Source organism: Nicotiana tabacum, chromosome 20, assembly GCF_000715075.1.
Source record: "Nicotiana tabacum cultivar K326 chromosome 20, ASM71507v2, whole genome shotgun sequence".
Lineage (NCBI taxonomy): Eukaryota > Viridiplantae > Streptophyta > Magnoliopsida > Solanales > Solanaceae > Nicotiana > Nicotiana tabacum.
Genome location: NC_134099.1, coordinates 72,443,202 through 72,470,104, shown reverse-complemented (window position 1 = coordinate 72,470,104; position 26,903 = coordinate 72,443,202). Strand labels below are relative to the sequence as shown.

The window sequence follows — 26,903 nt, the reverse complement described above, 5'->3', positions numbered from 1 at the left end:
CAACATTATGCATATTAATACCAAAATTCTTCAAATGTTTCACATAATTAACATATTCTAACATAAAAACTTTCCGGCTACGCGCCCGAACTGCGCACGCCAATCGAGGCAACTAAAAGCGAGGTTTTCAAGACCTCGAAAGTGCGGAACAAGGAAGAACTACGGTGATGACCCTTCGGGTCGTCACATTCTCCACCTCTAAAACAACCGTTCGTCCTCGAACGGACAAAAGAAAGAAGTACTTGAGTCGGGAAATACATGAGGATAACGGCTCCGCATATCGGACTCAGACTCCCAGGTCGATGCCTCAGGAGGCTGACCTCTCCACTAAACATGCACCAAAGGAAAATTCTTCTACCTCAACTGTCGAACCTACCGATCTAGAATAGCCACCGGCTCCTCCTCATATGACAGATCCTTGTCCAATTGGACAGTGCTGAAATCCAACACGTGCGATGGATCTCCGCGATACTTCCGGAGCATAGATACATGAAACACGGGATGCACAACTGACAAGCTAGGTGGCAAGGCAAGTCTATAAGCCACCTCTCCCACACGATCAAGAATCTCAAATGGACCGATGAACCTAGGGCTGAGCTTGCCCTTCTTCCCAAATCTCATCACGCCCTTCATAGGCGATACACGGAGCAATACCCGCTCACCGACCATGAAAGCAACATCTCTGACCTTGCGGTCTGCATAACTCTTCTGTCTGGACTGAGTTGTACGAAGTTTATCCTGAATAATCCTGACCTTGTCCAAGGCCTCCTGAACCAGATCCGTACCCAATAATCGAGCCTCTCCCGGCTCAAACCATCCAACTGGAGACCGACATCGCCTACCATACAACGCCTCATACGGAGCCATCTGAATGCTGGACTGGTAGCTGTTGTTGTAGGCGAACTCTGCTAAAGGCAAAAACTGGTCCCACGAGCCTCCAAAATCAATGACATAGGCTCGGAGCATGTCCTCAAGAATCTGAATAGTCCTCTCGGACTGACCGTCCGTCTGGGGATGAAATGTTGTACTCAACTCAACTTGGGTTCCCAACTCTCGCTGAACCGCTCTCCAGAAATGTGAGGTAAACTGCGTACCCCGATCCGAAATGATAAATAGCGGCACCCCATGAAGGCGAACAATCTCCCTGATATAAATCTCGGCTAACCTTTCGGACGAATATGTGGCTGCAACAGGAACAAAATGCGCTGACTTGGTCAGCCTATCAACAATGACCCAAACTGCATCAAACTTTTTCCGAGTCATCAGGAGTCCAGTAATGAAATCCATCGTAATCCTCTCCCACTTCCACTCGAAAAGTGCAATCCTCTGAAATAGACCACCGGGTCTTTGATGCTCGTACTTAACCTGCTGACAATTCAAACACCGAGCCACGTGCGCAATGATGTCTTTCTTCATCTTACGCCACCAATAGTGTTGCCTCAGATCCTGATACATCTTCGCGGCGCCCGGGTGAATAGAATACCGAGAACTGTGGGCCTCCGCTAAGATCAACTCTCGAATCCCATCAACATTGGGCACACAAACTCGCCCCTGCAATCTCAATACACCATCATCATCTAAGGTTACTTTCTTGGCACCTCCACGCTGCACCGTGTCTCTCAAGACACACAAATGGGGATCCTCAAACTGCCGCTCACGGATACGCTCTAATAGTGAGGAACGAGCAACCGTGCAAGCTAACACTCTGCTAGGCTCAGAAATATCCAAACTCACAAGACGATTGGCCAAGGCCTGAACATCCAAAGCAAGCGATCTCTGGCTGACTGGAATATAAGCAAGACTACCCATGCTGGCGGACTTCCTGCTCAATGCATCGGCCACCACATTGGCCTTCCCCGGGTGGTATAAGATAGTAACATCATAATCCTTTAGCAACTCTAACCACCTCCTCTGCCTCAAATTCAACTCTTTCTGCTTGAACAGATACTGAAGACTCTTGTGATCAGTGTAAACCTCACACGTCACGCCATATAAGTAATGCCTCCAGATCTTCAGGGCATGAACAATGGCTGCCAACTCGAGATCATGAACCGGATAATTCTTCTCGTGGATCTTCAACTGCCTCGAAGCATAAGCAATGACCTTGCCTTCCTGCATCAACACTGCACCAAGCCCAATACGAGATGCATCACAATAGACCGTATATGGCCCTGAACCTGTGGGCAGAACCAATACCGGTGCCGTAGTCAGAGCCGTCTTGAGCTTCTGGAATCTCGCCTCACACTCGTCCGACCACCTGAACTGGGCACCCTTCTGGGTCAATCTGGTCATAGGGGCTGCAATGGATGAAAACCCCTCCACGAGCTGACGGTAGTAACCTGCTAACCCCAGGAAACTCCAAATATCCGTAGCTGAAGCTGGTCGAGGCCAGTTCTTGACTGCCTCTATCTTCTTTGGGTCTACCTGAATACCTGCTGCTGATACGACATGACCCAGGAATGCGACCAAACTCAACCAAAACTCTCACTTTGAGAACTTAGCATACAACTGACTATCCTTTAGGGTTTGAAGGACCACTCTGAGGTGCTGCTCATGCTCCTCCTGACTGCGGGAGTATATAAGAATATCGTCAATGAAGACTATCGCGAACAAGTCCAAATAAGGTCTGAACACTCGGTTCATCAACTCCATGAATGCTGTTGGGGCATTGGTCAATCCAAATGACATGACCAAAAACTCATAGTGCCGATACCGAGTGCGAAATGCTATCTTAGGGACATCAGACGCCCTAATCCTCAGCTGGTGGTAGCCAGATCTCAAATCTATCTTTGAAAACACCCTCGCACCCTGAAGCTGGTCGAAAAAATCGTTGATCCTTGACAGTGGATACTTATTCTTAATTGTAACCTTGTTCAATTGCCGATAATCGATGCACATTCTTATCGAACCATCCTTTTTCTTAACAAACAACACCGGTGCACCCCAAGGCGAAACACTGGGTCTAATGAAACCTTTATCAAGCAAATCCTGCAGTTGTTCCTTTAACTCTTTCAACTCCGGCGGGGCCATACGATATGGCGGGATAGAAATAGGCTGGGTGCCCGGGGCCAAATCAATACAAAAGTCGATATCCCTGTCGGGCGGCATACCCGGCAAGTCTGAAGGTAAAACCTCAGGAAACTCCCGAACAACGGGTACAGAATCAATAGAAGGGGCCTCCGTGTTAGAATCGCGAACATACACCAAGTAGGCCAAACATCCCTTCTCGACCATACACCGAGCTTTCACATACGAGATAACACTGCGGGTACAATGACCAGAAGTCCCCCTCCACTCTAAACGGGGTAAATCCGGTAAGGCTAAGGTCACGATCTTGGCATGACAATCCAAGATCGCATGATACGGGGATAACCAATCCATCCCCAATATGACGTCGAAATCCACCATATCCAAGAGCAACAAGTCAACACAGGTCTCAAGACCCCTGAATACTACAACACATGAATGATGAACCCGGTCCACCACTATAGAATTCCCTACTGGCGTAGACACATATACAGGAATACTCAAGGCCTCACTAGGCATAACCAAATAGGGTGCAAAATAGGACGACACATATAAATACGTAGATCCGGGATCAAATAGCACAGAAGCATAACACCGACCAGAATGGTACCTGTAATCACAGCATTTGATGACTCAGCCTCTGGCCTGGCTGGAAAAGCATAACAATGGGGCTGGGACCCACCTCCCTGAATCATATCCCTGGGACGATCTGCTGCTGGCTGACCCCTACTTCTAGCGGTCTAAGCTCCACCTCTAAGACCTCTACCTCCACCTCTATGTCCTCTACCCCCGTCTCTAGCCGGCTGGGCAGGCGGTGGGGCAACTGGTGCCTGGATCATCGGGCGAGAACCCTACTGCTGCGAGCTGCTGGAAGCTCGAGGGCAATATCTGGCAATGTGACTCACATCGCCGCAAGTATAACAAGCCCTCGACTGCTGAGAAAAACGAAGTGGTGGTGCACTGATAGGTGCTGATGGTGAACTGAAGAGCTGCTGGTCAAAATACTGCGGCTGAGAACCACGACCACCTGGTGTACCATGAGAAGCCTGGAGAGCTGACTGAAAGGGCCTCGAAGGATGGCCTCTACCATAAGAATCCCTACCTCCAGACGAGGTACCACTGAATCTACTAGAATGACGGGGCCTCTTATCAGACCCATGACCACCTCCCTAAGCAAGTGCCATCTCTATCCGGCGGGCACCATCTGCCGCCTCCTGAAATGAAATCTCACTACCGGCACTCATGGCCATCTGAACATGGATCGGCTAGGCCAACCCATCAATAAACCTCTGCACCCTCTTTCTATCGGTGGGGAGTATCACAATGACATGACGAGCAATATCAATGAACCGGGTCTCATACTGGGTGACCGTCATAGGACCCCGCTAGAGACGCTCAAACTGCCTACGAAGAGCATCTCACTGAGTAACTGGAAGAAACCTCCCCAGAAATAACTCTGAAAACTGCTTCCAGGTCAATGATGGCGACCCTGCTGGCCTGGCTAAACAGAAATCCCTCCACCAAGTCTTGGCGGATCCTGCCAGGCGAAAAGTGGCGAAGTCGACCCCATTGGTCTCTGCAATGCCCATAGTCCGTAGAACCTCATGACAGCTGAATATGAAATCCTGAGCATCCTCTGAGGGGGTGCCACTATATGTGGTTGTGAAGAGCTTGGTGAAACGATCAAGCCTCCATAAGGCATCCGCGGACATAGCCGCACCATCGCTGGACTAAGCCGCAATACCTGGCTGGGCTGCCACAGCTGGCAGAACTGCCAGGGCTGGCTGAACTGCTGGAACCTGAGCCTGAGGAGCTACCGGCTCTAGAGTACGAGTATCGGGAGTCTGAATTCCTCCCCCAGCCTGAGATGTGGCTGGAGCTACGGGAAGCAAACCCGCTCTAAAAATGCCCTCCATAAAACCTACCAGTCGGACCAAAGCGTCCTAAAGCATTAGAGTGGCTATAAAACCCTCTGGGACCTGAGCTGGGCCCACTGGAACAGCTGGGGACGGATCCTCCTCCTCAAAATCGACCTGAGGCTCCGTCGCCGGAAATGCTGCTCGGGGCTGAGCTCTGCCCCAGCCTCGGCCTCTGGCACGGCCTCGGCCTCGCCCTCTGCCCCTAATTGGGGCTACTGCTGGGGGCTCAGGCTGTTGCGCGGTAGAAGAGGAAGCACGTGTCCTCACCATCTGCGAAAGAACAGAGTGGAAAGACAATCAGTACTTGAGAAACAGAATCGCACGACAAGAATGAACAAGGTGAAGTTTTCCTAACTCAGTAGCCTCTGCGGGATAAATACAGACGTCTCCGTACCGATCCCTCAGACTCTACTGAGCTTGTCCGTGAGTTGTGAGACCTAAGTAACCTAGTGCTCTGATACCAACTTGTCACGACCCGAATTTCCCACCATCGGGTGTCGTGATGGCGCCTACTATCGGAGCTAGGCAAGCCAAATATTTAAAACACCTTTCCTGCTTTCTTTCAAACAATATAATAAACGAGACAAAATCTAAGCAGAAGACTTTAAATCTAAAGCAACTAAAAACCAAAAGTGCGGAAGTTTGAACCAAAATGCTACCCAGAGTCTGGTGTCACTAGCTCACGGACTACTACAGAATACTACAATCAATGTATGAAAGGAAAATACATCATGTTTGTCTGATATAAGATAAACAAACGAAAAAAATATGGAAAAGGGACTTCGGCCTGCAAGCGCTAGCTAGGCTACCTCGAGAGTCCCTAGACTGAAGATAGCTCCCAGAAATCCTACTGTTGCGGTCCGTAAGCTGGTCCCTGATCTGTGCACAAAAATGCACAGAGTGTAGCATCAACACAACTGACCCCATGTGCTGGTAAGTGCCTGGCCTAACCCCGACGAATTAGTGACGAGGCTAGACAGTACCTACCATAATTAACCTGTACAGATATATATACAACAAGTGCAAGGAAACAATAACAAGATAATATCATATATAAGTGGACGGCGTGCCACACGATCCCATAATATCATATATAAGTGGACGGCGTGCCACACGATCCCATAATATCATATATAAGTGGACGGCGTGCCACACGATCCCATAATATCATATATAAGTGGACGGCGTGCCACACGATCCCATAATATCATATATAAGTGGACGGCGTGCCACACGATCCCATAATATCATATATAAGTGGACGGCGTGCCACACGATCCCATAATATCATATATAAGTGGACGGCGTGCCACACGATCCCATAATATCATATATAAGTGGACGGCGTGCCACACGATCCCATAATATCATATATAAGTGGACGGCATGCCACACGATCCCATAATATCATATATAAGTGGACGACGTGCCACACGATCCCATAATATCGATCGTAATATCTGACTTCATATATTAGACCCCTTCAGTGGTGAATAACAACTCAATACCTTTAACCCGGCAAGGGTACAGCTAACAGCCCAAAATATCCCGACAAGGGAGAATATATATATCAGTCTACACATCCCGGCAAGGGAGTATTCACAACACATTCTCCTTTTAAATCATTCTTCCTCAACCGTTCACATTATATGAAACTTATCAAATAAACAAGGAGCTTGTGTCACATTATTCGAATTAAAAGCAATCAAGACTCACGATCATGCTAGACTCCGGTGCATAGATAACCGTCACCATGCCTATACACCGTACTCCACATTAGCAAGTAGCAAATATCATCCTAATCCTATTCCCTCAAGCCAAAGTTAGAATAAACACTTACCTCGAATGCTCCAAACTCAACTCACGCTTCTATTATAGCTTTACCTCTTGATTCCACCACCAATCCGCTCGAATCTAGTCATAAGTTAATTAATCACATTAATAATTACTAAATGAATCATCCCCAATGCATGAAAATAGATTTTTCAAGGTTTTTCCCAAAAAAGGTCAAAAATACCCCCGGACCCACGTGGTCGAAACTCGAGGTTCGGACCAAAACCTGGTTACCTATTCCCCCATGAATCCCAATATATGATTTGTTTTTAAATCGGACCCCAAATTGAGGTCCAACTTCTCAATTTGTAGAAAACCTAGGTTCTACCCCAAAACACTCAATTTTCCCCATGAAAATCTTTGATTTGAAGTTGAAATTATGTTAAAAGATGTTAAGGAATAAAGAAATTAAGTTAGAAATAACTTACCAATCATTTTGGAGGAAAAAAAAAGTTATTTGGAAAATCGCCTCTTAGGTTTTGGGTTTTTGAAAAGTGAAAAATGACTGAGATTTTCCGAACTTGTATACCTTTCTGAGGACCTGGCGCGGACCGCACAAAAATATGTTGCGGCCGCGTCGAGTGGGAGAAAAATTGGGGATTCTCTGAACCCTTCCAGCGCGGACCGCACTATTTTGGTGTGCGGCCGCGCTGGTTGACCTGAAACCCTAGCCCTCAGACTCAGCCACACGGACCGCACAGAAAGGCATCGAGGCCGCACGGCTCCAGCGCGGACTCCAAACCAAACATGCAAACAACCTTAAAAACATCTTACGGACTTACTCGTGCGATCAAATCGCCAAAATAACATCATATACATAGGATCAAGCCTCAAACACATGATTTTCTTTCTTCAACTTTCATAACTCAAATTCTACATTTTTAGTCCGAAACACGTCATATGACATCCGTTTTTAGCCAAACTTTACAGATAGCGCTTAACACATATTTAAGACTTGTACCGGGCGTCAGAACCAAAATACGAGCCCGATACCTATATTTTCTAACCCCTTTTTCATTTCAAATTTTCATATCAAATTTCAGAAAAACAATTTCTTTCAAAAATTCATTTCTCAGGCTTGGGACCTCAGAATTTGATTCCGGGCACACGCCCAAATCCCATATTTTTCTACGGACCCTCCGAGACCGTCGAATCACAGATCCAGGTTCGTTTATCCAAAATGTTGACCGAAGTCAACATTATGCATATTAATACCAAAATTCATCAAATGTTTCACATAATTCACATATTCTAACATAAAAACTTTCCGGCTATGCGCCTGAACTGCGCACGCCAATCGAGACAACTAAAAGCGAGATTTTCAAGACCTCAAAAGCGCGGAACAAGGAAGAACTACGGTGATGACCCTTCGGGTCGTCACATTCTCCACCTCTAAAACAACCGTTCGTTCTCGAACGGACAAAAGAAAGAAGTACTTGAGTCGGGAAATACATGAGGATAACGGCTCCGCATATCGGACTCAGACTCCCAGGTCGATTCCTCAGGAGGCTGGCCTCTCCACTGAACATACACCAAAGGAAAATTCTTCGACCTAACTGTCGAACCTACCGGTCTAGAATAGCCACCGGCTCCTCCTCATATGACAGATCCTTGTCCAATTGGACAGTGCTGAAATCCAACACGTGCGATGGATCTCCGTGATACTTCCGGAGCATAGATACATGAAACACGGGATGCACAGTTGACAAGCTAGGTGGCAAGGCAAGTCTATAAGCCACCTCTCCCACACGATCAAGAATCTCAAATGGACCGATGAACCTAGGGCTGAGCTTGCCCTTCTTCCCAAATCTCATCACGCCCTTCATAGGCGATACACGGAGCAATACCCGCTCACCGACCATGAAAGCAACATCTCTGACCTTACGGTCTGCATAACTCTTCTGTCTGGACTGAGCTGTACGAAGTCTATCCTGAATAATCCTGACCTTGTCCAAGGCCTCCTGAACCAGATTCGTACCCAATAATCGAGCCTCTCCCGGCTCAAACCATCCAACTGGAGACCGACATCGCCTACCATACAACGCCTCATACAGAGCCATCTGAATGCTGGACTGGTAGCTGTTGTTGTAGGCGAACTCTGCTAAAGGCAAAAACTGGTCCCACGAGCCTCCAAAATCAATGACACAGGCTCGGAGCATGTCCTCAAGAATCTGAATAGTCCTCTCGGACTGACCGTCCGTCTGGGGATGAAATGTTGTACTCAACTCAACCTGGGTGCCCAACTCTCGCTGAACCACTCTCCAGAAATGCGAGGTAAACTGCGTACCCCGATCCGAAATGATAGATAGCGGCACCCCATGAAGGCGAACAATCTCCCTGATATAAATCTCGGCTAACCTTTCGGACGAATATGTGGTTGCAACAGGAACAAAATGCGCTGACTTGGTCAACCTATCAACAATGACCCAAACTACATCAAACTTTTTCCGAGTCATCGGGAGTCCAGTAACGAAATCCATCGTAATCCTCTCCCACTTCCACTCGGAAAGTGCAATCCTCTGAAATAAACCACCGGCTCCAGCATATTATGCTGGACCAGTATACTTTGCTGACTCCAGTATAATATACTGGAGACTGGAGCACCGGTGCTCCAAACTCCAGTATATTATACTGGACAATTATACTTGCTGGAACTCCAGTATATTATGCTGGAGTTCTAGTGTACTTATGCTGGAACTCCATCATATTATGCTGGAGTTCCAGCATACTTATCCTGGAACTCCAGTATAATATGCTGGAGTTCAAGCATACTTATGCTGGAACTCCAGTATAATATACTGGCGTATTTTCTGGGTTTTGAACAATATTTTCGCTCAGATTTATCTTTACATAAAAGTGGCTAAATTTTGATTACTTTTGAAACTGTGCTATTTTTGAACGACCAATTGTAAATCTGACTATTTTTGAATTTCTCCCCTTAGTTGGGTTACGATGTGTGATGGGTGTTTATTAGTTTTAATGAAAATTCTTCTTTTTATCCAAAAGAAAAAGGTGCAATGACATCATAGCCACCAAGGACTATGCTCATAAATATGATTCATTGATATATACATTATAATTAGTGGTTCAGATTTCGAGCCTTTGAAAATAAATCTTTTGGTAGAAAGTACAGCCCATAGTAAGCACAACCCAAATCTTGATTAGTTGGAGCACCAATAGAGCTATAGTGAAAATAGCACGGAATAGTCAGTTTTCGGATTGATAATTGAAAAATAGCCAGCGTTCGCAAAGTCATTGAAAAATAGCTATTATTTTGCCGCAACACAAAAAGTTTCAGCATACTATACAGGAGATTGGTGCACCTGTGTATGAACTTTTAGCATATTATATTGTAACTCCAGCACACGAAAAATTCTAGCATAATATACTAGATTGGAGCACTTATGCATGAACTTCCAACATATTTTGCCGGACCAGTATATTATACTGGAACTCCAGTATATTATGCCGGAACTCCAGTATATTATGCTGGAAGTTCACCTGTAAATAATTCGATCTCCAGTATATTATGCTGGAATATTTTTCGGATTTTGAACAGTATTTTCGTTCATATTTATCTTTACATGAAAAATGGCTAAATTTCAATTACTTTTGAAACTGTAACTTTTTTTAAATTACTACTTGTAAATCTGGCTATTTTTGAATTTTACCGATTAGACACCAATGCATCATAGACCATTCCAATATATATATATATATATATGTTTTTTTAGCATTTATTTAATCAATCGTGTTACATCTTCTTCTTCTTTTTTTTTTTTGCACTTTAAGAATGAGTTATTAAACAAATGACTTGTTAATAACTACTACCTCTGTCCCAATTTTATGTGGTGGTGTTTGACTTAATAGGGAGTTTAAGAAAGAAATAAAAACTTTTACAAAATTTATGGTCTAAAACAAGTCATACATATGTGTGGCTATAAATCACATCATTATGGGCAAATAGGAAGGTTAAAGTTAAATTATTTTTTAATGAAAAAGTATAACATTCTTTTTAGGACTACCTAGAAAGGAAATTATGACACATAAATTGGGATAGAGGGAGTAGTAAGTGCTATACAATTATTTGATTTTTTCAAATACTCTCTTGCAATTTCAACTTCAAATATATTTTTTAAACTTCATTAAATATTGTCCAAACGCCTAATCAATCAATTAAAATTATTAATTCTCAACAATTTCAGAAAAAAAAACCCTAAGTCAACTGTTTAGATAATTTAATTTTGGTTAAACTCATTCTACCTCATAAATTAGTACTTCATACTTCCCGACCCACTTAAATTTAAGTGAGTTTGGTGGGTTTCACATTTATGTGTCCAAACGTACAAGTCTGGGGAAAAGGGACAATAATGTCTACATCACACACATTCTCCAACTTCCGGCTGGTATTGCACAAGGACTGATGCTGTCTCGTATATGCCCTTTCTTGTACTGAAATGCTGCCTAAGCAACGTGAAACGTCCAGCTTGAGCTTCACCTAAAAGGCTTAACAGTGCATCAAAATGAGCCTTTAGCAACACTATCTCAGGATGGGATGACTTCTAAAAAAGTATAGAGTTTATAATACATGACTCGGTGTTAGGAAACATGGTCAAAATATTTATGAGTAGGAAATGCCCTTGGAATTTTTTTTTTTATCTATAAGCATTTGTTCTGGTCTTCAGTAAAGCACAGCACGGTGCACAAAGTATCCCGCGTTCACGTAGGATCCGGAAAAAGGGCTGCACCAACCTACTCTAACACAAACATTACTAGTTGATTCTATGGCTCGAACCCATAACCTGTAGGCCACACACAGACAACTTCACCGTTGCTCCAAGACTCCCATTCTGTTCTGGTCTTCAGTAAGGTTGCATATTTTATATGTGCATTACATTATCTTTTACAATACTTGAAAGAGGAGATTCTGAAAGCCATATAACTATATATGTAGGTAAACACCAGTGGCGGAGGCAGGATCTCCACGAAGGGGGTTAAAAAAAAAATTATGTATCTAGTGGGAATTGAACTCATGACCTTATGTAGATTTTGAAACCCCTTGACCACTAAACTACACTTTTGGATTGTGTTAAGAGTGTTCAAAACTTAATATATAAAGGTAAAAATAGATTTTGTTTTATATATACAGTGTATTTTTTCAGCGAAGGGGGTTCGGGTGAACCCCTTGCGCCCCCCTAAATCCGCCCCTGGTAAACACAGATGCATGCCTCTGTATTCATTTGTTTGGCCACATTGTGTGAAGCATTCAACAGCTTGTTTATTTTCTCTGTATCTTTAGTAGCAAGAAGTGTTGCGTTTTGTCTACCTCTTTATTGACTATAAAACAATAACTGATGTTGCCTTTCCTGGCATATGCTATTGTTTACACTTTTTCTTCTATAATAAAATAGTGATTCTGAAAGAAAGTTCATTTGGAAAATTTGACAAGCTAAGCATCAAGTAATCCTTTTTAACAAATTATTGATCTTCAGCAACGAATGAGGTCAATTTTCTCATAGATGAACTTTACTTATTATATATATACACACACTTTAACCGTTAATTCATCGTTCCATGCATCTAATATGACATAGCCTTTGGGTTTAATGCGTTTACCTGTGATTCATCATAGGGATATGGTCTAACTGAGAGTACGGGAGCAGGTACAGGGATGATAAGACCTGAGGAAACAGACCGATATGGATCTGCTGGTCGCCTTGCGGATAATTTGGAAGCTAAGATAGTCGATCCTGATAGTGGAGAGGCCTTACCTCCCGGGAAGCGTGGAGAGCTTTGGATACGCGGGCCAACAATCATGAAAGGTTAATGCATACATAGCTTATAATTAACCTGTTAGTTTATGCAAAACTTGGCAGTTGGGATCGATGAACGTGAAAGCAATTATTGGATGAGATGACAGTTCAATAATAGTCATGAGTTGGTTGTACATGACTATGTTATGCCATGGAAGTAGTAAAATAAAAAACGAAACATATACCCATTTTTATCTAATCTTAACTAGTGTTGTACCTACTTTCTTTGGTATGCTTGAGATTTAAACAGAAAGTTGGTTAATGGCAGGTTATGTTGGAGATAAACAAGAAACATCAGCCACTCTTAATTCAGAAGGTTGGCTAAAAACTGGTGATCTCTGCTATTTTGACTCGGATGGGTTCCTGTTTATTGTTGATAGGCTAAAAGAACTGATAAAGCACAAGGCATATCAGGTAATTTTGTTGATGGTGATCCTGATACAGCTATTGAGTTTTATGCAAACTTGTAGTTTCATCTCTTCTACTATGTCGTTGCGTATGAATGGATGCTCTTTCAGGTACCCCTGCTGAACTGGAACAGTTGCTTCAATCAATTCCTGAAATTGCTGATGCAGCAGTTATTCCGTTAGTGCTACTCTCTCTTTTATCTTTCTGTCCCTTGACATCCTTCTATCCATGTATCAGAAATGTTAAACTGAGAAACCCCTATAGAGCTAAGAAAATATGTCCTCCCAATGATGGAAGTTAAACGTAATTTCGAGTGTTCATGTTTTTTATCTAATATGCAAAGGCTGCACATATGGGAAGTACTAAACAAACGTTGCATGATGGACTTTGATTTTATAGAGGTTACTTATTTGTTGTATTGTCCTGCTACTATTCAGTGAATATTGTTAAATAGGTCGATAAACCCTCGGCTCAAAGAAAGATGAAAAAACCAGTAGTACCAGCAAGATAACAAGAAAACTGAAGCGAAAGAAATAACAAGTGGCAATAAAAATCTACAAAAAATAAGAAAGTACGTGACTAATACTAATACTACTTGTATGGACAAGAAAAACGCACGACTTTCTATTAATCTTCTACCTTAATAATCGACCTCCACACCCGCATATCAAGGGTCATAACTCATAACCTTGGTAAGCTGAAGCAGCGCCGTATCCTGCCTAATCACCTCTCTTCAATATTTCTTTGGCTTACCTCTCTCTTTTTAGACCCACCAAGGTCAATCTCTCACACCTACTTACTGGGGCATATATGCCTCTCCTCTTCACATGCTCGAACCATCTAAACCTCGCTTCCCGCATCTTATTCTCCATAGGGGGGCCGCGCCCACCTTGTCCATAATATCTTCATTCGTAATTTTATCTATCTTGGTATGCCTACACATCCTTTACCTTCATTTTGTGGACATAGGTGTTCTTGACTAACAATTTCATAATAACTGTTCGAAATTTGACATTGGTCAAGAAAGTATTATATTCTCTTATTCCTGTTCATAATCTCTGGGACGTTATGCTGTAGTATTTTTAAGATGCTTCATTAATTGGTTATCCTTGATGCATCATTTTTCTTGATCAGTCCACCTAACAAGCATATGAACTTGGTAATACAAATTCGACTTGTATCGAGTTTGGTATTGCGTCAATCCCGAAGTGTGACGTCAAGAATTTTCTATCAGTTCCTTGCTTTGTCATGCTTATTGAGTAATAATTTGACTGAATCCTCTGATTGATTGTTATATGTGTGGCAGTTGTTTTTTCCTAACAGCTCTTGAGTAAAAATAGGCGCCAGTTCTCCAGGCTTCTGTAGCTAGCAATGTCCGCAAGATAATTCTAATCTCTCTTCTGCAGCTCTTACGATCATGTGGATAACTTAGACTTAGTACCTTTGAATTCTATTCCCGTTCACTCTAAGAGGCAAGAGGCTTTTAGATCGCCAGATCTTTAGTCCTCGTCTGAATTGTGCAGGGGCACACTGTCACAATCTGCTCATTTAGAAGCTTGTGTTCATCTTATCATATCTTTATTTCTACATTCAGTTATAAGAAAAATGATAAAAGAGACAGGACGACCGTAATTAGAAGATCCATTCAGCTTAAAAATTTCAGGATGTGAATTTTAGTCTGGAGTAGGCACAAGTAATCATAAGAAATTATTTGGACCCAACATTCTTTTAGTAGTTTTATGCTGATAGTTAAATGCTAATAAGACTCTAATACAAAATCATCTGCATATTTTTCTAGTTGTGGATATTTTAAGCTTCCCAAGCAGTTCTTAATCCCTATGATGTTCTTATGCTTTGCTCATTCTTTTCGTTTATTCTGATGTAGATATCCTGATGAAGAAGCAGGGCAGATTCCAATGGCTTATGTTGTCAGAAAACCTGGGAGCACTATTAGTGAGTCACAAATTGTGGATTCAATTGCAAAACAGGTACACCTCCAAGTGTGTGTGTATATATATATATATATATCCAATTCGATATATATATATAAGACTAAAACTCTTTCCATTAAAGAAGCATCTATTAGCCTAGGATTGTCACAAGACGTAATTTAAACTTGGTCAATTCAGTTGAACCCATTGAACATAAGCTGCATACGCCTATGAAATTTGTTAAGACTTTTAATCACTGCAACCTTAGTGTATAGTGGATACACGCTAAAATTGTCCAATTGTTAAAATCCTAACACCACATAAGACAACGTAAAGATGTCTCCATATGACCTAGAGGTCACAGGTTCGAGCCGAGGAATCAACCACTGATGTTTGTGTCATGGTAGGCTGCCTACACTACACTCCTTCAGGTGCGGCCCTTTCCTAGACCTTATGTGAACTCGGGATGCTTCGTGCACCAGGCTGGCCTTTATATATATACACACACACAATCTTCGATCCTACTTTCTGTAAAGATGGAAAACTTTGATGAAATGATTGTGTTTCTTCTTAGGATGGACAATAAGAATTGCTGATTATCCGCTGAAGCATATTATAACCAAAGGATATCTTGCAGGTTGCACCATACAAAAAGATACGGCGTGTTGCATTCATTAACTCAATACCAAGATCTCCAGCAGGAAAGATCTTGAGAAGAGAACTCATTGATCAGGCCATTTCTGGTACTTCAGCTAGATTATGATAGAAACATGGAAATCTTATGGAGAAATATGTGTAATTAATCCAAACCCAAATGGTACACATGTTGTATGTTCCTTCAAGTCTTCTATAGATTTTCACTGCGAACTTGATGGTTTCATGATTTTTGGTTGATATAAACCTCCCAAGTTGAAAGAGATAAATTGAACAGTTAAAATGTTACTCATTATTAGCTTTAGCTGCCTTGTTTGTTGGAATGGCAACCTGGATGGGCGGGTGGGTGAAGTACATTGAGAATTCTACTGTGTCACCAGTTTCTGACACTTTTAGTAGAACCATCTCTACATTGCATAATCCTTTCTCCTCAACCCTTCCTTCAATCCTCTAAAGTATGGTCATCCTCAAGGAAGTGAGAAGGAAGTAGTATTGTCGAGATGTATATTTTTATTTACTTAATTATATTTTTAGCACACTCGCTCACGAGCAAGCCTGATTTTTTAGAACATCAAGCATGTAAAAATTCTTGTCACAAAGGAGAATAATCTAGGTTATCCTCTATTCAAGTTTTTTTTAATTTTGTATTTCCATACCAAAGAATTCTGTCGCAATATATGATATATTGTGTAAATTAAACTGTTCTACGTAATGAAATATCCCTCGTCTATCGGTGTCCCGTTCTGACCTCTTTGTCATTTCATTATAATTACTTAAGTGATATGTATTAATGTCCACAATGAAACTAGAGAAGAAGGGGTAGGTACTTAAACATTAATTTGTGAGGTTTTGCATGTAGGAAAATATGAGACGAATCTACTGATCATATGTTGCTACAAAACTTTGGAACTCTTAATGCTCATGAATATGTAAATAAATGTTACAACCCATATCCACATGTGTTAGTTCATGTCATATATTAGTTAACATAAATCCAAGAAGGAATTATCTTTGAGATGATAAGAAGTCAATCCTATTGGTCTTAAGTGATACAAGAGTGTATAAGGGTGATTAACCAGTATTAGAAGTTAAACGAATCAAGGATATTGTAACTCGTATTTTCAGGTAATCTAGCGGTGCTTAATACACTCAAGAGGTCATTTATTAAGGTATTTTAATCATATAATATCCGTATCATAAGTCTTGAAGTCAAACGAGTTATGAAACAAAAGTCGACAAAAGTTGTCGCAACTTAGGTTCATAATTTTACTTAAACATTAGGTCAAATATTTCTACTCTTTTCTCATAATTTACAAGGAATTACGGGGTAATCTATCAACAAAATTAAAGATCTATGAGTCTAGTTTCCAACGCATTAAACCGTTCATCGATACGATCTCAGAGTAGAGAGATATTCACGTTTTCGCGAGACTGCGCCAAGCACCTCTCTATGGGGCCCATTAAGGCGGTTTAAGATATTTGGACCTATATAGGATGCCTCCAACCCATTTTAAGTCATTTCTTCTCACTATTTTCAGACCTTAGAACCCTAGGAACATCCTCTCAAGGTTCTCTCAAGATTCAAGACCCAAAAAGGGCAAACAACACAAATCAAGTGTCGGGAATTCCGTGGCGCTAGTAAGTCTCTTGTTCTTCTTGTTGTTGCTCATTTTTGTGTCGTTCCAGCTCGTGTGGGAGGTTGTTTTAAAGGGTTTATGTTCTGTAAATACTCCCTCATATTCTTAATATCAATCCTAGGTGATTTCAAGCCTTCTAAAGTGATTCTAGTGCCGAAAAACACTAATTGATCGCTAGTTTCGCTTTTTTGTTGTTGTGGCAGCATTGGAGGGATATTTCATGGAAATTTAAGGTCAAATTGGAGTTGTTCTTTCTGTATAAAGGTAAGGAACCTCTTAATCTATATGTATTTAAGATTATCCAAGTTGCGGCTAAGCCATTGAAGCTAGAACTTGTGAGATATATATCGAAAGGCTTGGTAGTAATGTTATTGTTTTGTGGACTGTTTTGTGTTGTTGTTGGGCTGCGTATTTTACTACTATCTTGTGGAGTTTTGGAGGAGGAAGGGTGTGGAGAAACACCATATATATGTACGGTTATGTGCTGATAGTTATTCGTAAAATTTCCAGGTTGTTTGACACGACTACGGTGGTCGTGGTATGTATGGAGTGATTAGGCTATGTGTGGACTATTTTGGGAGGCTCAATATGTTTATTATTGAAGTTGTTTGGGCTGTTTGGTGACTGTTTTGAATGGTGTGAGGTCATATATATAGGGGAGGTGCTGTCCGTTTCATCGTAAAATAGGTTGTGGTCGATACATAATAGTTATGACGCTTAAATGATAACGATAGTATCGTTTCTCTTATTGTAGACTAAGGAGTTTTGACAATTGCATAGCTTGAGATTGGGGCAGTATATACAAGGTATGTGAGGCTATCCCTTTCCTTCTTTTGCACGACTCCGATTGTACATAACGTAATGAACGAGCTTCAAAGATACTCTACTCTTAGAAGCTAGCAGTACTTACATTGTTTTCCCTCTTATGGAACGATTGATGTTAATGTTGCTTCTCTTATTCTTATGTTATCAATGTTGTTGGTACTTCCTGATTCTTATAAGGTTCATAGTGAAGAGTTAGTCCTAATAACGTGTACAGAGGATACCGACCTTACGTCACTCCGAAAGGTTTAGAATGTGATTCCATGAGTCGAGCATGCATTATATATATGTATCTATTTTACTCTACCGAGCCACACTATAGTTGTCCGGGTACGACACCTATTGTGCAACCACTGATCAGTTGGGTTGTACCGAGCTCCACGTAGCCGGGTACGATTCTACCGAGCCTTATGATGGCCGGGTACGTTTTTTTACCGAGCCTATTATGGCCGGGTACGATATGATGATGATGATGCCCACAGAGGCGAATGTTTTAAGGGTTTATGTATTTATACATATGTATCATGCATTTCATGTAAGTAGCCCTCAGAGGTACTAAGATGTTACAGGTTGTATATTCTCTATCCTTGCTTACATTACTGATCGTATTTATGGTTCCCTGCCTTACATACTCAGTACTTTATTCGTACTGACGTCCTTTTATTTGTGGACGCTGCATGTCGTGCTGCAGGTCCTGATAGACAGGCTGGTGCAGCTCCCCCACCACAGTAGGCTGTCCAGTTCAGCGGTGATTGGCGAGATCCCTTCTCCGGACTTGCCTTGGTCTTGGTATGCATTTTTGTTATAGACATTATGGGTATGTCGGGGCCCTGTTCCGACTATGTTGCAGCACTTACGTTCCTTTAGAGGCTCATAGATAGGTGTCGACTCATGTATAGTTTGGTATGCCTTGTCTGCTAGTTTTTGTTGTATAGTCTTTCATAGTAGCGTGGTAGCTCATACCTTATATGTAGTTTCTTGATTGTCTAGTCATCCCCTGCTTTGTATGTTCATGCCGTCATATTTTATTGCTGGTTGTCCATGATCCAGGTCTACCATTTATATTGATCTCGTCAGCCTTAAAAGATAATAATGAAGGTTAGATGAAATGTACGTTGGTGCTCGACAAGTGTGGTCGGGTGCTAGTCATGGCCCTCCAGTTTGGGTCGTGATAAACTTGGTATCAGAGCAAGTCTGTCCTAGGGGTTGTCTATGAGCCGTGTCTAGTAGAGTCTTGATTATGGATGTGTAGCGTGCCATATTTATAATCAGGAGGCTACATGACATCTAGGGTTGTTACCTTCTTCCTGAATCTAGATCGTGCGTAGAGTTGAGTCGTAAGTGTTCGTCTCTAATATTCACCTTGTTTTTTTCAGTGATGCCTTCGACTAGGAAGCAAACGATTAGTTGACGGCTTGATACAGCAGCGGGAGAGGGTACCAGTCAGGTGCCCCAAGTCAGAGCAGGACAAAGTGAGGCTCAGAGTGAGATGCCCTCTCATACCTCATCTACTCCATCTCCTCCAGAGGATATTAGAAGGCACCCAGCGCCTCTAGTTCCTCCGTCTGGCACTCCAGACCAGGATATGCGGAGTGCTTTGCAGTTATTGACTAGCTTGGTAGCTGCTCAGGCTCAGAGGCAGAATACAGGTGCTGCTGAGAAACTAGTTAGTACAAGAGTTCGTGATTTTATTAATTTAGACCCTCCAGTGTTTACCGGATCAGACCCCAAGGAGGACCCACAGACTTTTATTGACCAGGTTCATCGTACACTTCGGGTTATGCATGTTAGTGATATAGAGGCAGTAGAGTTGGCTTCTTATCGGCTACCCGATTTAGCGGTTCTCTAGTATGATAGTTGGGAAAGATCCAGGGGTCCGAACCCTCCTCCAGCTGTGTGGAAGGAATTTTCTGAGGCCTTTCTTCGTCACTACTTGCCAGTTGAGATACAACGAGCTAGAGCTGATAAGTTCTTGAACCTTAGACAAGGTAATATGAGTGTGCGAGAGTACAGTATGCAGTTTGATTCTTTGGCAAGGTATGCTCCCCATATTGTGGCAAAGATGAGTGATAGGGTGCATATGTTCGTGAATGGGTTGGGACCACATCTCATAAATGAGTGTACGACAGCCTCCTTGATGGAGGGCATGGATATTTCCGTATTCAAGCTTATGCCCAGACCCTAGAGGATCATAAGCGCCAGCAGAGGGCAGTTAGGGAGCAGGATAGGGGCCAGCATAAGAGGGCGAGATTTGCAGGGTATTCTGATGATTTCAGAGGCCGCATCAGGCCACAATTTTCGAGGATTTCGGCGCCACCTGTAGCTAGTGCTTCTCCACAGTTTCAGAGGCCTCGATATGATCGATCCTATTCTGGTCCAGGTCAGAGTTCGCGGGCATCTGGCTCGCAACATCACAGGGATACTAGTCAGATGAGACCCCCAACACCACATTGTGATCAGTGCGGCAAGGCCCACTTTGGACTGTGTCGTCGAGGTTCTGATGCATGCTATTCGTGCGGACAGCCTGGCCATATGATGCGGGATTGTCTTAATAGAGGAGGTGATGGTATGGCTCAGCCGACTGGATCTGTGTCTGGTTCTTCCTCATCAGTTCGACCTCCAGCACGGGGTTTTCAGCAGTCGACAGGTCGTGGTAGGGGTAGAGGTGCAGTGCCGAGTTCGAGTGGTGCTCAAAATCGAACCTATGCTCTATTAGGTCGACAGGATCTCGAGTCATCTCCAGATGTTGTTACAGGTATTATATCTGTGTTTTCTTATGATGTAGATGCGCTGATTGATCCGGGATCTACATTATCATATGTTACACCCTTTGTGGCTAATAAGTTTGGCATTGAACCTGAATTGATAAGTAAACCCCTCGCGGTATCTACTCCGATAGGAGATTCTGTGATTTCTAGAAGGGTATATAGAGGTTGCACTGTGATGATTTGTAGTCGTCAAACCTGGGCAAATTTATTTGAGTTAGAAATGGTTGATTTTGATGTGATAATGGGAATGGACTGGTTGGCCTCATGCTATGCAAATGTTGACTGTCGTACGAAGATGGTTAGGTTCCAATTTCCGGGTGAACCCGTCATTGAATGGAAAGGGAACATTGCTACACCGAAAGGTAGGTTTATTTCCTATCTTAAGGCAAGGAAAATGATCTCAAAAGGTTACATTTATCATCTCGTTCGCGTTAGGGATGCGGAGGCGAAACCGCCTACTTTACAATCAATCCACTGTGGTCAACAAATTCCCAGATGTTTTCCCAGATGAACTCCCAGGCCTTCCTCCTGAAAGGGAGATTGAGTTTAGCATTGATGTGTTGCCTGACACTCAACCGATCTCTATTCCTCCATACAGAATGGCCCCGGCAGAGTTGCGAGAGTTGAAGGTGCATTTGAAGGACTTGCTGGATAAGGGCTTTATTAGTCCTAGCACTTCACCTTGGGGTGCACCAGTCCTATTCGTGCGGAAGAAAGACGGGTCGTTACGGATGTGTATCGACTATCGACAGTTGAATAAGTCTACTATAAAGAACAAGTATCCACTTCCAAGAATTGATGACATGTTTGACCAACTCCAGGGTGCCAAGTATTTCTCTAAGATTGATTTACGTTCAGGGTATCATCAGGTGAGGGTTAGGGAGAAGGATATTCCAAAGACGGCCTTCCGGACAAGATATGGGCACTTTGAGTTCTTGGTGATGTCGTTCGTGCTAACAAATGCCCCAGCAGCTTTTATGGATCTCATGAATACTATATTCAGGCCCTATCTTGATGTGTTCGTGATTGTATTCATTGATGACATTCTAGTGTATTCTCGTTCGGAGGCGGAGCATGCGGGCCACTTGCGGATAGTATTACAGACGCTTCAGGATCGTAAGTTATATGCTAAGCTCTCCAAATGTGAATTCTGGCTGAACTCAGTAGCATTCCTTAGCCATGTGATATCTGATGAGGGTATTAGTGTCGACACACAGAAGATCGATGCAGTAAAGAATTGGCCGAGACCTACAACACCATCAGAAGTCTGCAGCTTCCTAGGGCTAGCAGGATATTATAGGCGGTTTGTAGAAGGATTTTCCTCTATATCATCACCATTGACTAAGTTAACACAAAAAGCTACCAAATTCCAGTGGTCTGACACTTGTGAACGTAGTTTTCAGGAGCTGAAGAATCGATTGACATCTGCACCAGTGCTCACTCTTCCTGAAGGAACAGAAGGTTATGTGGTATATTGTGATGCCTCAAGTATAGGTTTGGGGTGCGTATTGATGCAGCGTGGGAATGCGATTGCTTATGCATCAAGACAATTGAAGAAGCATGCAAAGAATTATCCAACCCATGATTTGGAATTGGCTGCAGTAATATATGCTTTGAAGATATGGCGGCACTACTTATACGGCGTCCATGTTGACATCTACACAGATCACAAGAGTTTACAATACATCTTCAAGCAGAAAGAGTTGAATTTGGGGCAGCGTAGGTGGCTTGAATTATTGAAAGACTACGACGTCGAGATATTGTATCATCCCGGTAAAGCCAATGTTGTGGCAGACGCTCTCAGCCGTAAATCAATGGGAAGCTTAGTACATATTGAGCCAGGTAGATGGGGGTTGATTAAAGCTCTTCATCAGCTAGCCAATATGAGAATCAGATTGTTAGACTCTGATGACGGAGGTGTTACTGTACAGAATACATCAGAATCATCTTTGGTAGCCGAGGTAAAAGCACGACAATATGAAGATCCTATCTTAGTACGATTAAGAGAAATCATTCAACAGTGTAAAAGTATGGATTTTGGGATCGGAAAAGACGGGGCACTGAGATACCAGATCCGATTGTGTGTGCCTAATGTGGCAGGGTTGCGAAAGAAGATTATGAATGAGATTAATCAATCCCGATATTCCATCCATCCCGGCTCGACAAAGATGTATCATGATGTCAATGAGTAGTATTGGTGGGATAATATGAAGAAGTCTATTGCAGAATTTGTAGCCCAGTGTCCCAATTGTCAACAAGTAAAGATAGAACATCAGAAACCCGGTGGATTGCTTCAAAATATAGAGATTCCGACCTGGAAGTGGGAGGTGATTAATATGGACTTAATTATTGGATTACCTCGCTCTTATCACAAGTTTGACTCCATCTGGGTGATAATTGATCAACTTACAAAATGTGTCCATTTTCTGCCAGTGAAGACAACTTACACGGCTGAAGATTATGCGAAGTTGTATATCAAGGAGATTGTTAGGCTTCATGGTGTGCCCATATCTATTATATCAAACCGAGGAGCTCAATTTACGGCTAACTTTTGGAGGTCTTTCCATAAGGTTTTAGGCACACAGGTAAATCTCAGCACTGCATTTCATCCGCAGACTGACGGACAGGCTGAACGTACCATTCAGACACTGGAAGATATGCTACGAGCATGTTTTCTAGATTTTAAGGGGAATTGGGATGATCATCTTCCACTCATAGAATTCGCCTATAACAATAGCTACCATTCCAGTATTAAAATGGCCCCATACGAAGTACTATATGGGAGGAGATGTAGATCACCAGTTGGATGGTTCGAAGTCGGTGAAACAGAATTATATGGGCCAGATTTGATTCACCAAGCTATTGAGAAGGTGAAAGTGATACAGGAGCGATTGAGGACGGTACAAAGCAGGCAAAAATCTTATTCTGATGTCCGATGTCGTGATCTAGAGTTTGAGGATGGTGATTGGGTTTTCCTGAGGATCTCACCAATGAAGGGTATTATGCGTTTTGGGAAGAAAGGTAAGCTGAGTCCAAGGTATATCGGGCCGTATAAAATTCTTCGACGGATTGGACAGGTTGCTTATGAGTTAGAATTGCCATCCGAATTGGAATTTGTCCACCCAGTATTCCATGTATCTATGTTGAGAAAATGTATTGGAGAACCCTTCTCGAGTCGTCCCTATCAAAGATGTACAAGTTACAGAGGACCTATCATATGAAGAAGTGCCAGTGGCGATATTAGATCGGCAAGTCCGCAAGCTGAGAACAAAAGATGTAGTTTCCGTCAAAGTATTGTGGAGGAACAAAAATATGGAAGAAATGACATGCGAAGCAGAAGAGGAGATGAAGTCTAAATACCCTTACTTATTCCAAAATGAAGATAACAAGGATGCTGGTGGAAGACAGGATACATTGGAAGGTGAAACGGCTCTATGAGGTAAGCAATAATTTGAGAATACTCCTCTTTAATACAAAATGGTGATATGTAGATAATGTAAATACGCATAATGCTTTGTGTAGCCTTGTAAAGCCATATGTTGGGCTTAATTACTTGCAAGTTTTACTAGTGACCATTTTATAGGGGAAAATTGATCGGAAATTTCCATTGGAATCCACGATGATTTAAACTCCCCATAAACCCTTACATTCGAGAACGAATGTTCCTAAGGGGGGGGGGGAGGGTGTTACAACCCATATCCACATGTGTTAGTTCATGCTATATATTAGTTAACATAAATCCAAGAAGGAATTATCTTTGAGATGATAAGAAGTCAATCATATTGGTCTTAAGTGATACAAGAGTGTATAAGGGTGATTAACTAGTATTAGAAGTTAAACGAATCAAGGATATTGTAACTCGTATTTTCAGGTAATCTAGCGGTGCTTAATACACTCAAGAGGTCATTTATTAAGGTATTTTAATCATATAATATCTGTATCATAAGTCTTGAGGTCAAACGAGTTATGAAACAAAAGTCGACAAAAGTTGTCGCAACTTCGGTTCATAATTTTACTTAAACATTAGGTCAAATGTTTCTAATATTTTCTCATAATTTACAAGGAATTACGGGGTGATCTATCAACCAAATTAAATATCTATGAGTCTAGTTTCCAACTCATTAAACCGTTCATCGATACGATCTCAGAGTAGAGAGATATTCACGTTTTCGCAAGACTGCGCCAAGCACCTTTCTATGGGGCCCACTAAGGCGGTTTAAGATATTTGGACCTATATAGGATGCCTCCAACCTGTTTTAAGTCATTTCTTCTCACTATTTTCAGACCTTAGAACCCTAGAAACATCCTCTCAAGGTTCTCTCAAGATTCAAGACCCAAAAAGGGCAAACAACACAAATCAAGTGTCGGGAATTCCGTGGCGCTAGTAAGTCTCTTGTTCTTCTTGTTGTTGCTCATTTTTGTGTCGTTCAAGCTCGTGTGGGAGGTTGTTTTAAAGGGTTTATGTTCTGTAAATACTCCCTCATGTTCTTAATATCAATCCTAGGTGATTTCAAGCCTTCTAAAGTGATTCTAGTGCCGAAAAACTCTAATTGATCGCTAGTTTCGCCTTTTTGTTGTCGTGGAAGCATTGGAGGGATATTTCATGGAAATTTAAGGTCAAATTGGAGTTGTTATTTCTGTATAAAGGTAAGGAACCTCTTACTCTATATGTATTTAAGATTATCCAAGTTGCGGCTAAGCCATTGAAGCTAGAACTTGTGAGATATATATCGAAAGGCTTGGTAGTAATGTTATTGTTTTGTGGACTGTTTTGCGTTGTTGTTGGGCTGCGTATTTTACTACTATCTTGTGGAGTTTTGGAGGAGGAAGGGTGTGGAGAAACACCATATATATGTAGGGTTATGGGCTGATAGTTATTCGTAACATTTCCAGGTTGTTTGACACGACTACGGTGGTCGTCATATGTATGGAGTGATTAGGCTATGTGTGGACTATTTTGGGAGGCTCAATATGTTTATTATTGATGTTGTTTGGGCTGTTTGGTGACTGTTTTGAATGGTGTGAGGTCATATATATAGGGGAGGTGTTGTCCGTTTCATCGTAAAATAGGTTGTGGTCGATACATAATAGTTATGACGCTTAAATGATAATGATAGTATTGTTTCTCTTATTGTAGACTAAGGAGTTTTGACAATTGCATAGCTTGAGATTGGGGCAGTATATACAAGGTATGTGAGTCTATCCCTTTCCTTCTTTTGCACGACTCCGATTGTACATAATGTAATGAACGAGCTTCCAAGATACTCTACTCTTAGAAGCTAGCAGTACTTACATTGTTTTCCCTCTTATGGAACGATTGATGTTAATGTTGCTTCTCTTATTCTTATGTTATCAATGTTGTTGGTACTTCCTGATTCTTATAAAGTTCATAGTGAAGAGTTAGTCCTAATAACGTGTACAGAGGATACCGACCTTACGTCACTCTGAAAGGTTTAGAATGTGATTCCATGAGTCGAGCATGCATTATATATATGTATCTATTTTACTCTACCGAGCCACGCTATAGTTGGCCGGGTACGGCACCTATTGTGCAACCACTGATCAGTTGGGTTTTACCGAGCTCCACGTGGCCGGGTACGATTCTACCGAGCCTTATGATGGCCGGGTACATTTTTTTACCGAGCCTATTATGGCCGGGTACGATATGATGATGATGATGCCCACAGAGGCGAATGTTTTAAGGGTTTATGTATTTATACATATGTATCATGCATTTCATGTAAGTAGCCCTCATAGGTACTAAGATGTTACAGGTTGTATATTCTCTATCCTTGCTTACATTACTGATCGTATTTATGGTTCCCTGCCTTACATACTCAGTACTTTATTCGTACTGACGTCCTTTTATTTGTGGACGTTGCATGTCGTGCTGCAGGTCCTGATAGACAGGCTGGTGCAGCTCCCCCACCACAGTAGGCTGTCCAGTTCAACGGTGATTGGCGAGATCCCTTCTCCGGACTTGCCTTGGTCTTGGTATGCATTTTTGTTATAGACATTATGGGTATGTCGGGGCCCTGTTCCGACTATGTTGCAGCACTTACGTTCTTTTAGAGGCTCATAGACAGGTGTC

General features: G+C 42.2%; 1 protein-coding gene across 1 annotated transcript in view; it reads left to right on the top strand.

Annotated features, from left to right (window-relative positions):
• Positions 1 to 15,694, top strand: part of LOC107771564 (4-coumarate--CoA ligase-like 9) — a 68,200-nt gene extending 52,506 nt beyond the window's left edge. The window contains exons 3-7 of the mRNA XM_075240201.1: positions 12,412 to 12,601; positions 12,861 to 13,008; positions 13,112 to 13,177; positions 14,886 to 14,988; positions 15,569 to 15,694. Coding sequence (XP_075096302.1) covers positions 12,412 to 12,601; positions 12,861 to 13,008; positions 13,112 to 13,177; positions 14,886 to 14,988; positions 15,569 to 15,694 — 633 coding nt within the window. The remainder of the gene's footprint in view (positions 1 to 12,411; positions 12,602 to 12,860; positions 13,009 to 13,111; positions 13,178 to 14,885; positions 14,989 to 15,568) is intronic.
• The last annotated feature ends 11,209 nt before the right edge of the window (positions 15,695 to 26,903 follow it).